General features: G+C 32.8%; 1 protein-coding gene across 2 annotated transcripts in view; it reads left to right on the forward strand.

The window, feature by feature from the left end:
• TBC1D5 (TBC1 domain family member 5) overlaps window positions 1-15,843 on the forward strand; it is a 538,038-nt gene that overhangs the window by 210,956 nt on the left and 311,239 nt on the right. For both annotated transcript variants that reach the window (XM_045538232.1, XM_045538239.1), the window contains exon 4: window positions 11,499-11,626. In XM_045538232.1, the coding sequence (XP_045394188.1) occupies window positions 11,530-11,626 (97 nt within the window). In that variant the 5' untranslated portion in view covers window positions 11,499-11,529. The remainder of the gene's footprint in view (window positions 1-11,498; window positions 11,627-15,843) is intronic.

The following is a 15,843-nucleotide window of genomic DNA, read 5'->3' on the forward strand; positions in this document are numbered from 1 at the left end:
GAAGTAACAAAATCTCAACTGATTTATATAGTTAAGTATTCTATTATTACATATAACAAGAAGGCCAGAGGTAGGGTGAATCTAGGATTGGCTAATCCACTGCAATTAGGAGTGTGTACTTTTGTAATTGAGAGAGAAAAACCTTCTCTAGAAGCACATCGAATGACTCATCCCAACGAACCTGGCAAAGGAAATAATAGGACAATTCTGATTGGCTTTACAACAGCGAGGAAGAATGGAAGCAGGGAGGCTAATTAGGAAGTCATTAGAAGAGTTCAGGTCAGAGGTGAAGACTAGGAATAGGGTGTTAGGAGTAGTGATATTCCAGAGGGGGAAAATTTGAATTAAAGATTTTAACTTTGTACTGAAGTCTCCCATTACCTACCTGTTATGGACTGAATGTTTTTGTGCATCACCCCCTCAAATCATAAGCTGAAGTCCTAATCCCCAATGTGATGGTGTTTGGAGGTGGGACCTCTGGAAAGTAAGTAGTAGGTCATGAGAATGAAGCCCTCATGAAAGGATTAGTGCCCTTATAAGAAGAGACATGAGAGATGGTCCATGTGAGGATACAGCAAGAAGATGGTCATCTGCAAACCAGGAACGAAATCAGCCATCTCTTTGATCTTGTACTTAACGGCATTCAAAACTGTGAGGAGTAAATATCTGTTGTTCAAGCTATCCAGTCAGTGGTGGATAGCAACCTTAACTGACCAAGAGAATGCCTTTCCTATGTAAGAAGAATCGATACTGATGTTCTTGACAGAAGGGGAAACTTAATTCTTCCTATTCTAACTACTAGTATTTATTGCTTAATACTGCCATGGAAGCTCAGCTGGCTCAAGCCCTGTATTTTATAGTAGAGGTGATAAGTAAGCACTTCACAGAGGGATGTTTAAGCTTAGCTTATCAGTAGCATGAACCACATTTATAATTGTGATGGGTGTTATTGATGAATTCATCAATAGGTATTTATTCATGTTAGGATAACATCTGCACATGATGGGGGTACAAAAGAATGAAAAACCACTTTCTCTACCCTCAAGGAATATATAGCTTGCTTTTAAAAAAATGTATGATGAGCTAAATAAGCTAAGAACTATTTATGATAAGGATAACAGTTTATGTAAATAATAGAAGTGGTATGTCCAGGAATGTTTAATAAATTCAGTGAATGACATTTGCTATAGTATCATTTTCTAAACATTTGTCTTAGTCATTTATTACATACTATCTTAAGGATTCTAACTATGTCTACCACCTTACAATTTATTTGTTTAACATTTATTTAACATTTTTTAACATTTTTCCTTATATGCACTGTTAATTTATTTAACATTTTTCCTTATATGCACTACTTTTGCTTAAGTAAATTTATTTAAATAGGAAACTTTTTGACCACTCATTATGGAAAAAAAATTAGCACTTGCTTATAAATAAAGAGTAACCATAGAAATAATAATGATTAAAATGAAAAGTATGTCCCTACAACTTTAGTTGTACAGGGTACATTACGGGGGGGTATATTACAGGGTGGGGAAATACTCCTGTGGAAGAACAGGGAGAAATTACTTCTGGCACTGGTCCCTAAAAGAAAAGTTGAGTGTTGGAATTATGTATAGGATTTAGAAAAGTAAACAGGAAAGGCCTCCTCAGGAGGAAAAGAGGTCTGAATAAAATGGAAGGGAGGCAAGTGTAAATGTTTTTATGTAAGCTATTTTGGCTAGCCAAGGCCAGGTGATACTTCTTAGCTGCTGACCTTTGCTCAGTTTGATGTCACTTGGTACTGAAGGGACTGGTGTAATGTGAATTTATAGCATTTGGGAATTTAAGTCGTAAATAGTTTTGACTATTTGATAGTGATTCCAAAGATCCAGTGTGACTTATTCATAAATTATAATTTTGCTGAAGCATATATGAATTATGCCTGTATCCACAGCTTGTTTTTTTCTTTCCTCACTAGATATGCATTTACTGTCCAAGATACATATACCTTGTAACTATTAGGAGCCTGTTAATATCACAGATTTTGAAAGAGACTGAATTAGAGAAAAGTAAACTAGAATACTGTGACATTACACCATAGTTAATATAACAATAAAGGAAACTATCCTGTAATTCCTGGTTTAATTTTTGATAGGCCATTTAGGAAGTCATTGTTAAGTCATTTGAGGTGGTTTTTGCCAGTAATTAGATGTGTGACCTTGAATAAGTCACATAATGTGTCTGTGGTTTCCTCATCTGTAAAAGGGTAATAGTATCTGCTTCATAGAGTTGTCCTAAGGTTTAAATGAGTTACTATGTATAAAACTCATTAAACAGCATTTCCTAATAAGTGCTATGTGTTGCTATTATTATTATTTAATTGAAAGTGCTGTCTTTAAGTACTAAAGTTTCTTTAGGTTTCTTAATCCTACCACTTATTAAAAACCAAAGGATACATATCAGATCCATGTGGACTTTTTAAAAAAATCTCCCCATAATTGGTCTTATGATCCTAAAAACACCCTCGGCCTCCCCAGGCTTGCACCAAGGAGACACTTTTTTTGTTCATTCATTTTTTGACAAAATGTTTGATTTGATTTGATTTGATGCTTATGGAAAGAGTAGCCATTTCCTTTTCTTATTCTTAGTATCATCAGTTTAATATAATTGGCCAAATTATTGTTTTCTCTTTTTAAATTTTTTCTAAATTCCTAATTATATGTTATATTAACTTTGATTTTATGAAAACCAGATTGAATAGTTTAAAGGCTAAAGGTGGTATCTATGTAAAATAGGGACAATAACAATTGAAAGTATTTTATATACCTGTATAATAATAAAAGATTTGGTCACTAGGTTGAGCTACTTCCCCAATATCTGCATCCTGAGCTTAAGAGAACTCTTAAACCATATGAGGGTACGTTATGGAAATCTTTTTATTAGACAATTTGATTCTTTAAAATGCTCAATTTTCTCTTGGTTTATGTGGTCACAACTGCCACTTTCTTATGACTTTATACTATTTGAATATTGAAATACCAAAAGCATTCTTATTTTATAATATAAAATATTTAAGTCCACCTGTGAACCTCTCATGTATTCTGCATATTTCTCATTATGTGTATTGCATAAGTATCTATTATTTTAATTTATAGTGGATTGTTTACCCTAAACATCTTTTTCTGATAGCATGAAAATTATAAGGATTAAATCTGTTTTAATTTTCCTTTGTTCATTGTTCTTGTTATGTTGACCCTATTGTAGCCCTAGACAACACTTGAATATCTAGTTATTAGATACATATATTTATTAGACAACACTTGAATAGTAAAATTGTGTGGCCGGTAAACATGAATTAAGTGGTCTTAGGATTTTAGCAATGGGTGATATTTAATATTGAATGACATGTATTAAGACAAATGTGTTTTATATATAATTTATTTGGCATTGTAAATGCATTTATCTTGTGAGATACAGACCCCCTGTAGTCAAATGAATATTCTGGAAAGGTTTGGAGTAAATAAATAATAAAACTGGTTTGATACACAATCTAACAATATTAAATATTAAGACTTTCAGATGATTGATTTTAATACTTAATTAACTTATTTAAAGTCCAATGTAACCCTCTTGCATTAAAGATTGGCAGAATTTAAAAAAGGAACTTTATTGTTTCTTATTCTTTGTTTTCTTTCTCTTTTTCCTTACTTTCCTTTCTTCTTTCCTTCTTTTCTCTCTTGTAATTAAGACTTTAGAACATCATTATTTTCAACTGTCAAATTTACCGTTAGCTACCAACATTTCTAAATCAAAAAAAATTTTCTACCAATTCTATAGATAATGTTCAGTTACCCTGTCTCTTAATTATGAACATGTAGCTTCTATAAAGGAAACTTGCTTTTATAGCCAAGATGTCATATTGCAGGTTAAATATCCATCATGGTAAATACATACTATCTATAAGACATACTTATTCATGCTGTATCCTCCCTCCCTTTTATAATCGAACTCTGAAAGTACTCCATTTAAGCTCTTTGATATGCTTTTCTTATAGGAGAAATCTTTATGTAAAGTAATACTACTCTGTCATTTCAGTGTTTGACTTTTAAGTTTGCCATCAGTCAGAAATTTAAATGAATGAAGTATGCTTATATGAGCTTTTCTGAATATGGATGTCTTTAGAATGACGCAATTCAGAATGCTAATTGTATGCCTAAGTATTAGAAACAGTGAAGGAATGAATATAAGCTGAAATACATAGAACTTCATATTCAGAGGGAATAAACTCTTTTTCTAGAGGTTCTGTTTATGTGATGCCATTTTAAGAGAAAAAATGTTATTCAACTAACTTATCTGTACAATGCTAATAACTTGAAATTTTCACTTAGAGACTGCTTGTATTGCTTTAGTTTACATGGAAAATATTGTTTTGAAAATTTTAATGTACTTTGAAACTGTTCTAAGCTTTAGTGCTAAACTCTTACTCTGTTATTAACTATTAACTATTTGCACAAGACTTCCCTTCTTTCAGACAGATCACTTTTATCTTAATTAAGATTTAATGCTGGAAGAAGACTTATGGAACCAGTACAGCTGTCCTTAAGGTTAGCCTTGGATTTTAAATGGGAATTTTAGCCTAATTTGTCAACTCCTGTGACCAGGAGAGAAGTAAAACCATATTGTAAAATTAGTTTTAAGTTTTCTAAATTGTGAGTTTATGTGAAGCAGGAAAAATTGTTATCTATAATTAGTATGGCAAAGGAAGGATAGCGTGTTTCCCAGGTCTTGGAAGGTATATTGCAGTGCTTTCTGAATTAGAAAATGAGATTCTTTTTATTTATTTTTTAAAAATCTTTGGGTATCATTTTTATCAGGAAAATTCTAGGGACACGTAGGCATGATTAAAGAGAACTAAGATCTCTCAGTTATGGATTTAAGTAGTCATTTAATAAGACACATATTTTTGATCTTGGTATATATTTCTCTCTATATATTCAGCTTCTATGCAGAGAAGATTAAGACATATTAAGTATAGAAGTTGGAGTTGGTAATACAAATTTAAAATGTAATGGACCATTATAAGTTTTCTTTTTATTTCAGAATATTACAGGAGTACAAATGTTTTGTTTACATGGATTGCTTTTGTAGTGCTTTAGTCACAGTTATAAGTATGCCCATCACCCAGATAATGTACATTGTAAGATTTCTCTCATCCCCTTCTCCTCGCTCCCACCTGCATGATTTCTGTTGAGCTTTATAATACTTCCATCTGCATACATGAGTGCTGATTGCTTAGTTCCAGTTTAATAATGAATACATGTGGTGTTTATTTTTCCGTTCTTTAGATATTTCACTTATGAGAGTGGTCTCCAGTTCCATCCAGATTGTTGCAAAATTCATTTATTTTATGGCTGAGTAGTACTCCATGGTATACATATAATACATTTTATTAATCTACTCATGAATTGGTGGACACTTGGGTTGATTCCACATCTTTGCAATTGTGAATTGTGCTTCCATAAACATTCTACTGCAGGTGTCTTTTTGATAAAATGACTTTTTCCCTTTTGGGTAAGTACCCAGTTGTGGGATTGCTGGATCAAACAGTAGGTCTATTTTTAATTCTTTGAGGAATCTCTATGCTATTTTCCATAGAGGTTGCACTAATTTGAAGTCCCACCAACACATCCACGCCAGCATTTATTGTTTTGGGACCTGTTGATAAAAGCCATTCTCACTGGGGTTAGACGACATCTCATTGTGGTTTTGATTTTCATTTCTCTGGTGATTAGTGATACTGAGCATTTTTTTTCATATTTTTTTTTTTTTTTGGAGACAGTGTCTCACTTTTTTGCCTGGGCTAGAGTGAGTGCCATGGCATCAGCCTAGCTCACACCAACCTCAAACTCCTGGGCTTAAGCGATCCTACTGCCTCAGCCTCCCGAGTAGCTGGGACTACAGGCATGCGCCACTATGCCCGGCTAATTTTTGCTATATATATTTTAGTTGCCCAGATAATTTCTTTCTAGTTTTTTAGTAGAGACGGGGTCTCGCTCTTGCTCAGGCTGGTCTCGAACTCCTGACCTTGAGCGATCCACCCGCTTCGGCCTCCCAGAGTGCTAGGATTACAGGCGTGAGCCACTGTGCCCGGCCTTTTTTCATATGTTTATTAGCCATTAGTAGTTTCTGTTCATGTCTTTTGCCCGCTTTTTAATGGGGTTGTTTGATATTTTTCTTGCTGATTTGCTTGAGTTCTTTTTAGATTCTGGTTATTAGCCCTTTATTGGATGTATAGCATGTAAATATTTTTCCCTGTTCTATAGGTTGTCTATTTACTCTGTTTATTGTTTCCCTGGCTGTACAGAAGCTTTTTAATTTAATCAAGTCCCATTTATTTATTTTTGTTGTTGCTGTGATTCTCCTTGGGGGTCTTCTTCATAAATTCTTTGCCTAGGCCTATATCTAGAAGAGTTTTTCCAACATTTTCTTCTAGAATTCTTATGGTTTCGCATCTTAGATTTAAGCCTTTGATCCATCTTGAATTAATTTTTGTGAGTGGTGACAGATATAGATCCTGTTTCAATTTGCTACATGTGGCTATCCAGTTTTCCCAGTACCATTTATTGAATATAGGGATTCTTTTCCCCAGTGTACAGTGCCGTCTACTTTGTCAAAGATCAGATGGCAGTATGTGTTCATAATAATGATTAAAATAAATATAGACATGTTTGTTAAAGACTTTTGATATTCTGCTTTGTGTATTAATCAAGTATTTTCTCAGTGTATTTATGAAACACAAATTGGGAAATTCTTAAGAAAATTATTTCATATTCAAAAGCAACATTATATTGTGATTACATGAGATAATCACAATATCACAATAGCAGTAAACCAACACACTTTTAGGCATGTTTTTAGATTCTAGAAAGCAAAAATAGCTCTTTATATTTAAAACAAAAAAAACCCCAAAGCAGCAGCTTCCTAATAAGTTACGTTCAAGTTAGCTGATTATTTAAATCCATAATTAAAAGAAAACTAAGAACATTATCCACACTTTTTCTTCAACAGATTGTTTGAAAATGACTCATTATTACTAGTCAGCAGGTTTGCATTGTTTAATTATAAAAGCATGTTAGTGACTCTGTTTCAATCTATAGGCATAATAAATTAGGATATATTTAATAGTAGATGCCTGATTATATAGAATACTTGTAGACTGGAGTATTTGATTAATGTTTTATTCTGGTTGTTGGTATTACCATTGACTTGTTAAGTTCTAAAGAATTATAATTAAAACTAAATTCACTGAATGACCTCTTGAACTTAACTTTCTTTAAGAAGTCAAAAAGACCTGATATATTTTTTAGGTCCCTAGATGAATATATGAACATCATTATGTTGTATCTTAGTTTAGCTATATAAAAACTGATTTTTTGATGTTCCTTTTTTAAAATAAACTTTAATATCAACTTGCTTGTCACTTGCCTATTTTTCATAAAGTTTAAAATACATAAAATCCATTTATTTGTATTAATACATTTTAGATATGAAGCTTGTGACAGTGGAAGTATACTGTAAAAATAAGAAATTAAGCTAATGAAATGATGAAAACATGGTTTAAGACATTAAAGAAAATTTAAGGAAATCTAGCAGTTAGCTTAGAATAGACATTCTCAAATGTTTATTTTTTGTTTTACTTTTGTAAGAGATAGGGTCTTGCTATATCACCCAGCCTAGTCTTGATCTCCTGGCCTCAAGACATCCTAGCACCTCAGCTTCCTCAGCAGCTGGGATTATAGGCACGAGCCACGGTGCCTGGCTTACTTTCATATTTTTAAGAGTATAACAAAATATATAGAGAATGTAAATTGTACATTAAAATAATTGCCTGTTGGCTAAATACAATTCTAAAATGTGTTTAATCTGTTCCACACAGTATTTTTTTTAAATTTGAATTATTTGCAACACGTACAAATAAGGAGATTTCACATAAAATTCTGGATTTCTATCTTATCTTGGAAAAGCTGAAGTCTAATAAGGGGTGTTCTAATTAATCATAGGCCCCATCCTTTTATACCCCTTGTTCTATACCTGCCCTTTTTATCACATTGACTTATTGAGAGCCAAATGTAATGTAGGTGAAAGAATGTGAGCTCTGGAGCCAGTTCAGATTATGGCTTCAGTGCTTATTAGTCGTGTGACTCTAGACAGAATACTTGATCTCTCTCTATACCTCGGTTTTCTCTTTGGTAAAATGAAAATAAGGATGATGAAGATACATCTTTATGTTGTAGGGAGGATGAAATGATGTGTGTCCATGAAGCACTGAGAGTAGTTTTTGGTGTGTCTTTCTTGCTTGTATTATAATTAATAATGCCCCCCATCCCCAATTAGACATTTGAATTTGTTGACCCTTACTGCTTCAAAGTAGAGGACTTTATTTCTTAATCTCTTCATTTACTTGTGCAGAATTTATCAGATTATTTTTTATACCATAACTGATCTTCTACATTTTGGTATCCTCTACTAGGTTATGTTCCCCAGAGTTTCTTCTATATAATAAGTGCTCAGTATATGTTTATTGATTTGTCCACATAAGAAACAAATACTGACAAGTGTCTAGAATTATGGATTTAGGATTTATAGCTTTAGAAATTCTTGTTACATATTAGCTACAAAAGTTTTCTGTTTTCCCTAACCCTCTGCTTCTGTTTTAGCAACAGTCCCAGAGGGATAGGATTTATTAACATCTGACTGTGATGGCAGGAGGGGAGGGGTTGGAGACTTTGATAAAAATCAGAAAAGGTACATGAGTATTTTACAAGGTGAGGGTTATTTTGGGCTGGGAAGAGGTAGGAAAAGCTGATCAAGGATTTGTGTATTCGTGGGCATCTCTGGAACCTTTCCTCCATAGGTGGAGACCATATACTATAAAATTAAGTATTCATTTTGATTTGACTTGTTTTTCCCACTTGTCTTTCCTCATTTTCTTTCTTTCATGTCCCCATTGCTCTTGAAATTTAAAATATTATGGTACTTTACATTATTTTGAATGAAAATTGGTGAACCTGGTTTATTTTTTGGAAGAATCCTGATTTGGTAAATTAATATGTACCTTATGGACATAGAAAATTTCCAAGTAGTTAATCTTGGAAGTTCAAAATAATTTTCTTTTTTCTTTTCTTTCTCTTTCTTTTTCTCTTTCTCCTTTCTTTTTCTTTTCTTTCTTTCTTTTCTTTTCTTCTCCTTTCCTTCCTTCCTTCTTTCCTTCCTCCCTTCCTTCCCTTCCTTCCCTTTCAAAAGAGAAGTCTCACTGCTGCCTGGGATAGAGTGCCGTAGTGTCATCATAGCTCATTACAACCTCACACTCCTGGGCCCAAGCAATCCTCCTGCTTCAACCTCCCAAGTAACTGGGACTACAGGTGCATACCACCACCCTCAGCTAACTTTTCAATTTTTTTTTTTTTTCATAGTGATGGGGTCTCACTCTTGCTCAGGCTGGTCTCCAACTCCTGAGTTCAAGCGATCCTCCCACCTTGGCCTCCCAAAGTGCTAGGATTACAAGCATGAGCCACTGCATCTGGCCTCAAAATCATTTAATTTAAAAAATTTTGTTTAATTTGGAATAATTTATAGAAATAGGAATGAAGGGGAAAAAACCTTCAAAATTATTATTTATATAATCTTGTTATAAGCATAACACCAGAGGCATAAACTATGTTGTTGCCACCCAACCAGGTTCATTTGCCTGCTGCCCAAGAGGAAGCCAGTATGCTGAGACAGCAGTGTTTATGGCAGTGAAAGAGTTTATTCTGCATAGCACCAAGCGGGAAGATGGGAGAAATTTCTCAAATTCACTTCCCAGAGAATTTGGGAGACAGGGTTTTTAAAGACAGTTTGGTGTAGGCAGTTGAGTCTGTTCATTGGCTGGGTTCAGGGAGGAACCAGTGGGTTGTAGAAATTGTCTTCTTTGCTGACCAGGTTCTTGGGTGGGGTCACAAGACCAGTTGAGTCAGTTCCTTGGTATGGGCCACTGGTCTGGGTGGGTCAGCCATTTCAGTGGAACTCGGGACCTGGAAGATATCTCAGAAACTACCCCTTGCTTTCAGAAAGGTGACATCTTATCTATGGAGAAACTTAAGAATCTTTATGACCACCAGCTATGGGGCTCCAGAGTTGCAATTATAGAGAAGCAAACAGGGGGACAGTGGCTAATTATCATTACTTTTAGCTAGGCATGTGCCTTATTTTTAGCTAGGCTCTTACCAGAGTTCTTGCATTGCACCCTGTTATTGATTTGTTTAAAGGGCGGTTTTCAATAATAGTGATACAGATATATTTGAGTGCATAAAAAATGAAAAAGTTACTTACGTCACAAAAATGCCATACAACTTAAAGGTGGACATACTTCAAGAAAAATATATGTATCATACAACCAAGTTTTAATATGCATGATATTTAAAGCATGCTTACAAATCATGAACACAATCATAACAATAAACTCCATTTATAAAATATAATAAAAAATTTTAGAGAAATATATGAAGTCTTCAGTAATCTCACTAATTATAAAGCAAATGCAATATAAATTTGACTGTCACATTGGTTCAAAACAAAAAACAGGAACTATCCATTTACTGAGAATCCAGGAGAAATGAATTGTTCTGTTATGTACAGACCTTTCTAGAGTACAATTTGCCAAACTTATCACATGATCTTATTTTTTAAATGTATGTTTTAGTCTAGCAATTGCACATATATGAATTTATTCTAAGGAAATAATCATGGATATGACACTGCTAAAAGATAATCATTTGCTGTATACAGTGTTGAACAACTGAAAGCATCCTAATTGTTTACTAATAAGGAATTGGTTACATAAATTGTGCTGGTTATATAATAGAATGCTAAGGATCCATTGGAAATGATAATATAGGCACTTTTTTTTCATAACTTGGAAGGACACTCGGTTGAAAGTAGATTACATAATCAGTTAAGTTTAACATGATGGATCACATTAAAAACATATACATTTTAAATCCTCAGAACAAACACAGGAAGGATGTGTGTAATACGCTGAAATGTTAAAGAGTGGTATTTCTAGCTACTACAATTATGAGTAATTTTAATTTGCTATATTTTCATATTTTTGGAAGTTTCTATTGTGAATGTGTATTATTTTGGCTGTAAAACAAAAGGATGCTATAAATGGGAGAATAATTTCCTTAAGTCATAGTACAGCTTTTTGTGCAAAGTTTGTTGAAAATAAATATGATTCAACATTGAGATAAAGACTATAAATGAAGTCCAGATTTTTGGAGAAATTGCTGAAACAGAAATATTGTGCTACCTTTTCACTCCTTTGCATAAGCCTACCAATGTGTAGTAACAGTCCCCGGAGCCTGTGGAAAACGTGTAAATGTCTGTAATGCTCATTTAATCATTTTCAGTCTTGTATTTATTCCCAGTCATAGCAGAAAGAAAAAAAAATTATTATTTTTCTCACCCTCCAGGTACTTTTGGCGACATCGTCCAGTTCCCACCATGTATCATTCCTTATCTGAAACTAGACATCCTCTGCAGCCAGAAGAACAAGAAGTGGGCATTGACCCTTTGTCCAGTTACGCTAACAAGTCTGGAGGTGAGTTTTGTTTGTAGCTGCTCTCTGAGGGTACTGGGAAACCTAGCAGAGGGGCACCAGTTAGCCCTCTGTCTGCCTTATATGTGTAATTCTCTTGATGAAACTGAGAAAGACAACTTTAAGAACATTTCTCTGGATATGTATAGAGCACTCGTGACACTAATGAATACTACAAAAAGTCAGCTTTCAGTTATTGACAGAAGTATTAGCCAAATGTTTAATGCACTGTCATTCTTTAAAAAAAATCATAAACTAAACAATGACTTCAGCATAAGAATGTTAAAATGCAAAGTGGCCTTTGTCAAACATCTTTTAAAGAATCTTAACCTTTTGGTGTTGATTTGCAGGGTTTTTTTTGCCCTCCAGCAGGTCGAGATTATTCCATGATAAAATACTTACCTAATTCATCATCTTTTTTTAATAAAATAATTAAAATTTGTATGATATTTTTAAAGATCTATGCATTGAAATTAAGTGGCAGACTGTTAAAATGTAAACTATATTCAGGTTCTGTGCTATAAAAATTTATCAAATGTGTATGCATCTGAATCTGTATTATTTTCTCAATGTTTACTTAATGATAGTAGTAATACAGTTTTTTAGAAGGAAGCAAGGAGTTTGCGAGAATTCTTGAAGCCTTATCCTTATTTTTAAGTAATTCACTAAATATATGATAAGGTTCATTGACTCAGTGTCTACTTGTAACTTTTCACTCACAAAATGCATGTATTAGGATTATAAGATCTATTTTAAAACATCATAAATTAGTCAAAATTCAGGTGTGTTTTTTATAATTCAAATGAAATTATTTTTTTCTGTCTATGGATGTCAAGGTCTGCTTATTAACTCATGTTTTGAGAATTTTAAAAAATAATACTTAAAGTGACTGTTTCTTTAGAACACAAGCTCTTTATGGAGTGTGTTTATGTTTTTTTGTATGTCTTTAATAACTTCTACATCATATAAATGCCATTGTTATTTTTAATGAAAATAGGAGAATTTGTCCTACAGCTTATTTTTGTGATTTTATTTTTCATTTGTTGTTATGTAAGGACTCAACAAGACTGCTGTTTAAGATTTTGATACATTAAAATTAATAGTGTTCATTTCAATTTCAGTATTTTAATATCTCAGTGGTAAGCATGATACCTTTCCCGGCGATATCTTTTCCTAAATGTAATACTTATAAGAGGCACTCAATTAAATAAGTCAAATTGTTTTGCAAGTACTTTTGTGTTTTAAAAGTGAATATGTATTTGTGTTACAAGCATATAAAGTAGTTTCACCAAAAGTTTTCATACTATTTCTGCTTTATATGCTTATTTGAGAACATAGTTTGTTGTTGTTTATTTTTTAAGTGCGTATTTTTCTTTGGTCTACTTCATTAAATATTGAGGATCTTTTTTTTTTTTTAACCTGGTTAAAAAGACATTTTAAATTAATTTTATCCTTTATTGTTTGCAGGAATGAGTAGTTACCTTTACTGAAAAGGCTTTTCGTTTATATCCTAGCCTAACATTTCTGTGACATACTAAGTTATTAGGACTGAATTGATGTTTAAAAGTGCCATTAATTCATTTACCCCAAATGTTCATTAACAATGTAAATGTATGCTGATGTTCTATGAGACAAGGAAGTGACTAATGACTCTTCCAACTAACAACACTTAAAATGAATAGAAACTTTAGATAGCTAATCTTGAAGTAATCAAGACCCTCATTCAGCTTGGCATCTCTGTATGCTCTAAAACAGCTGTCAACTGTTAAAAATATATACAAAACACACATACGCACAAGCACATGCAGAAAGAAAGATATGTAAATATCTAGTTCTTCAAAGCCATAAAGGTTATAACCATAGTGGGTTTTGTACATTGTATATGTAAATATTTTATATAAAGCATCTATTTCATCTTTTTAGATTTCCTTTTTGCAAGAAAAACATGTGTTGCATTTGAATAGGGTTGTCCTATTTACTTGAAGAATCATCACCTTTCTAGTATGTTTGTTTATTTTGATATATGTCTTCCATGGGGTTTCTTCAAATATTTTAGAGCCTTTTATACATTTCTGCCACAATCTTTAAGGAATTTGTAGCTATTGGATGACTCATTTTCTAAGTAGTTGAACACTACACTTAACATCAGTTATTTGTGTGTAGAAGTCATGTATAATTTTTTTTAAATTACTGTCGTAGATTCTACTAGTAAACAAAACATCTCTAATTTCTCAACTCTGAATTTTAACCTTCCTAAAGAAATAGTCGTGTTGAATGATTCAGAGAATTCTGGAAATTATTAGTAAAATAGTCAGGTGATGGGAATGGAGAGAAAAAAACCTGCATAGCATTCATTTATTTTCATGGGTGGTTTAGGAAAGTAGGTAAGAGTAGAAAAAAAGAACTATCTGGATATATATACGTGTAAAGTGTTAGGAAATGTTAGCCACGTGAATTAAACTTTTAAGTGCTTGAGGTTTTTTTTTTGTTTTGTTTTGTTTTTTATCAAACAGAGAAAAGTGTAGAAAATGTGACCTTATCTCTGTGCCCTATTAAGTTTATTCATGTACATGAAGTACGAACTTAAGTTCCAAGATCTTTGATCAGAGGTTAATAATAACTGACAAGTTACCTGTCATATAATGAAAACAAAAAAATATTTATTAGACTATTCATGATTATTTGTTCTTAACATGTAACTTTTAATGATCAATTAAATGGAAAGGTAATCATTTTATTTTGAACTGAAAATAGCAATACCAAAATTTGTAGAAACATAACCTATTAATTGAATAATATTGTTGGAATTGACTAGTTGCTTTCACAAGCTTATGGGAGATTAGAATGTTGCTGATGGTGAGAGAAATTTTCTTCTATTAATATTAGGTCTCTTTTGGGAATAGCATTCTGTTACATACTATTAAAGTTTTTAGCTTCAATTTTATATGCCACAGTACTTACCTTCTGACTTACAGCCTTTATAAGATTCAGATAATTGTTCAAGCTATCTTTGCCTCTTACATATCTATTTCAAAGCATTCTTTCTACCGTCATTTTTAAAATATTTAGCAACCAACTTAAAAAAAAATCCAAGATGTTCAGAATCCTGCCAAATCCTTTTTTGCTTCCTATAATTTTGTTTCATCCTAAATATTTCTTTCTTTCCATTATAATATCATAGAGTTTTAGAACTAGAAGGGAGTATTCTGGCTTTATTGATGAAGAAATTGATAATTTAAAATAATTGACTGAAGTTGATATGATAAAATGATGCTGTCCTATTGTGATCTTTAATGTTATTTTTCATGTAGTAGAGGTGGATTTAGATTTGAGTAAAAGATGGTTTTGTTCTGCTTAAGATATCTGGGTATCTGGCCAAAATATAGGTTGCTGTCTGAAGCAGTTTAAACCCTGCCCTGGTGTAATTAGCTGTAGCCATCTTAGGCAGAAAAAAATCTTTTTACTTCCTTTCCTGGCTTACAACTCTTGAGTGATTTCCCATTGCACTAATAATAAAATCTACACTCTTTACTATGATATGCATGGTTGTCTTCTTGCCTGTTTAGCCTCGCTTAGATGTGCTAAGCCAGTTCTAGACTCTGGGCCTTCCCACATGTCAATGTTCTCTAACATTGTTATTTATTCCTTCAGAGCACTCAACATAATATCTATGTTAATTTGTTTTCTTGTCTATTGTTTGTCTTCCAGTCAAGTGTAAGCTTTACAAGGGCATGAACCATGTTGGAACCATTTGTATGCCTAGTACCTGCTCATGGGCATCACTCAGTAAATAACTAACAAATAAATGAACTATGTTTTACCAGTTTGAGCAGCTCCACTTGTATTAATCAATAATTGCTGAATGTATCTTTTTCCTCCATCTACTATTCTACTTCCTATCCTAAGTTGTAATGTATAAAATCTGTTTTATTGTTCCTGATTATTCTAGTACTTGAGTTTTTCTTCTTTTAGAGCTTCAGAAGTTAGTATACACTCCTCTGTGGTCCTCTTTGATCCTCTTTGGTCTTGTTGACCTCTACTCTTTTGAAGTCTCTCTTAAAATTCACTTTTTTCATGTTTCCTTTTACTTATGACCCGTAACCCAATTTCCATTAGAACCAAGTGGAGAGAGTTTTCTGGCAAATAAATGTTAAGTAATGATGTGCTAATTAATCCACAGCAATAGTCACTTGGCAAGGGAAAGGTAAGGAAATAAATTA

This window comes from Lemur catta, chromosome 1, assembly GCF_020740605.2.
Source record: "Lemur catta isolate mLemCat1 chromosome 1, mLemCat1.pri, whole genome shotgun sequence".
NCBI lineage: Eukaryota > Metazoa > Chordata > Mammalia > Primates > Lemuridae > Lemur > Lemur catta.